Source organism: Protobothrops mucrosquamatus, unplaced genomic scaffold, assembly GCF_001527695.2.
Source record: "Protobothrops mucrosquamatus isolate PMUCROS unplaced genomic scaffold, P.Mucros_1.0 scaffold_57, whole genome shotgun sequence".
Lineage (NCBI taxonomy): Eukaryota > Metazoa > Chordata > Lepidosauria > Squamata > Viperidae > Protobothrops > Protobothrops mucrosquamatus.
In genome coordinates this window covers 170,050-173,004 of record NW_015386133.1, presented here as the reverse complement: position 1 = coordinate 173,004, position 2,955 = coordinate 170,050, and the positions used below count along the sequence as shown (strand labels likewise).

At 38.1% G+C, this 2,955-nt stretch overlaps 1 protein-coding gene across 1 annotated transcript in view; it reads left to right on the top strand.

Annotated features, from left to right (window-relative positions):
• Positions 1–440: 440 nt before the first annotated feature.
• Positions 441–2,955, top strand: part of GINS1 (GINS complex subunit 1) — a 7,192-nt gene continuing 4,677 nt past the window's right edge. The window contains exons 1-2 of the mRNA XM_015812165.1: positions 441–538; positions 1,784–1,848. Coding sequence (XP_015667651.1) covers positions 464–538; positions 1,784–1,848 — 140 coding nt within the window. The 5' untranslated portion in view covers positions 441–463. The remainder of the gene's footprint in view (positions 539–1,783; positions 1,849–2,955) is intronic.

The window sequence follows — 2,955 nt, the reverse complement described above, 5'->3', positions numbered from 1 at the left end:
CAATGAAGAGAACTGTAGCATCTCAAAAACATAGAAGTTGGATCAAACTAGACGTAGTTACAGCATTCTGTTCTGACTGTAGCCAACCAGATGGCTCTAAAAACACACAATTGAAATGCATCAACCTGCAAACTTTTTATTGGGGGAAGTAGCGGAAAGTATTGTTTTTAGTGGAAATAGTTCAACATTCACTTAGGGCTCATAAAGCGCAAGAATTCAAAGCGCATCCTAAATCTTTCCAAGTACCGCTCTGACTTTCATTGATTCCTCAGTTTCCTGCGAAGTTCCTTGTTTTGTCCCTTGCCCTGTTCCGTAATAAGTAGTTGCTGAAGGCGGGACTTTTCTTTTCCCCACCCATCCCTCCAAGGAATCCAGTCTTCCTATTGGCCGAGCAGTACGAGCGCGATTTACTACTCGCCCGCCCGCCGAATTCTAAGGAGATTCGGTCGCTCCCGTGGCTGTCATGTTTTCTGAGAAAGCGACCGAGCTGGTCCGAGAGCTGTACCGCGCGAGCGATGGGCAGCTTCCTGCCTTCAACGTAAGTCTTTGCCGTGCGCGCGCTTCGCTTCTTCGCCATTCCACGGTCCGACTTGCGGAGTCCGCGGAAGCCTTGAGGGGATTGGCGTGAAGGCGAGGCGCGAACCGGTTCGTTTTTCTGACAGTGAGGGTCAGCCTTGAATTGATAGCATTCCAACCTTTTTATTTTATTTACAGTATTTAATCCCCTCGCTTCGTTATTTGTGCAGAAGGCTCTCCTAGTAAAATCGTACCCAGCTCTAATACAGTAGCGTTGTCCAACCCAGCCTCTTTCGGGAGTTGGCTTAAGGATCCATTGCCCGTCGCCAGTTGCAGACTTTGCCCGTATTTTCAGCATCCATTGAAACCTCATTTTCTCCTGCTAATAATTGTCAAGAAGCAGCTTGTCCTAATGAAGCAAAGGTGGCAGGGTTGGGCAGCTGACACTAACTCAGCTTTCTTTAGCATCCCTTCCTTCTCTCCAACCATCTGCTAGTGCAGGGGTAGGCAACCTTGGCTCTTTTATGACTCGTGGACTTCAACTCCCAGAATTCCTGAGCCAGCATGGCTCAGCTTAGAAACCTCTCCCTTTCCCCTCAGCATGGCTGGCTCAGGAATTCTGGGAGTTGAAGTCCACGAGTCATAAAAGCCAAGGTTGACTGCCCCTGTGCTAGTGCATTCAATCCTGTCTCTACATTTTTTTCAATAATTTATTTCAATCAATCACTGTTGGAAATGTGAAAAACACGAAAGGACATTTTATCATGTTCGGTAGGCTTGTAAAATAGATATTGGACACAAATACATCTAGTAATGCAGAGAGTTTTAAACAATAATATTCAGATGAAACCAGATTTTTTTCATACTAGTATTTATGGGCAGTCAACTAGAAAATTCTCATGGACAATTGTTTTTATGTATGGAAACTGCAGCATGGTTATTGTATGCACAAAGATGGAAGAATATAGAACCTTGGTACATAATTTGAGAAGGTGAAGATTATAATCGTTAAGTTTTTAACTGCTACGAAGAAAATCGGAAGTGACTTCTTTAAATATTTTTCTCTTTTTTGTTCTTTCACTTTTTCTTTTGTTCTTTTATTTTTTATTTCTCTATTTCCCTTTTATGTTTCTGTAGTTTTTAAGCTTATGTAAAATCTTTAAACAAAAATTTTATGTTAAAAGTTATATTTTTATTTGTTGAAACATTTTTCTTGAATTAGGTTAGTAATTAAATGATCATTGTATTTGGTGTTTTCCTTTTCCAGGAAGATGGGATCAGACAAGTACTTGAAGAGATGAAAGCATTGTATGAGCAGAACCAAATTGATGTGTAAGACAATTTCATCAATAAAAGAATAATTTGTCTACATAAAATATTTTTTAAATGAAGCCATAACTCACATTTTGCAGGAAAAGAAATGCAACTAAATATAGCTGCCAGATCCAAGTAGGCAGCAGTTTGTTTGAGCTCAGAAGTTAGCAGCATTGAGCCTGGTTAGACTGAACCACTAGGAAATGCCAGGCATGTAAACTAGATTGGAAATTTAAAACAAATCAAAAAAACTCCCAAAAGAAAGCAATGTCAAATCACTTTCATATTTTTGCCAGGAATCAATAACTGTCTCAGGTTAATAATGACAAATGTGATGACTTATCATTATAAAAAAACTACATTACATCTTCTGATACAGACTAACATTTTGGGGAAAGATATATCCAATGCTACCTTATCTAGTAAATGTCCTAGATGACATGTCACTGTAAATAAATATACTTCCTTTGCACTGAATTTTAGAGAAGAATAAAAGTGGTGAAATTGCTTTGGACTGCTTGTAAAGTCCCTTTGTATTTATAAAATAAATGATTCTTCCTTCAAGATATGTGTGTCTCAAAACAAGGCAGAGTATACTTTTTGTTTCGCTTTTATGAATGCAGAGCCTAAAAGAGTATACAGTAATTGCATGCTAGAGGACTTGTGGGAACAATCTATAGATTTTTTTCAGTACAAAAATATCCTTTCTTAAATTAGAAACAGAAAACTGATAGCAGAAAAAGATCTAGTGGTCTATCAAGTCTACCCCCTGAGGTTTTTAAATTGGATTTTTTTTTATTTTTGTCAGATGATGGACATGTGTTTATCCCAAGATGTTTAAACTCAGTTACTGATGATTGAACGACTGCCTCCACTGAAAGTTGGTTCAAAGCTTCCACTACTCTTTCTGTGAAGGAATACTTTCTTTTTTTTTTTTTTTTCTTTCAAGAATTTTTTTTATTATTTTCAACATAAGAAAAAAAGCAATCACAAGTACATCACAATTGAAAAACCCCCTCCCCACCCCCCACCCGGACTTCCCAAACCTAATCCCAGGATACTATTCATCTAAAAGTAACCTTATATTAATATCCCTAACTCCACAAAATATAATTCTACATAAGT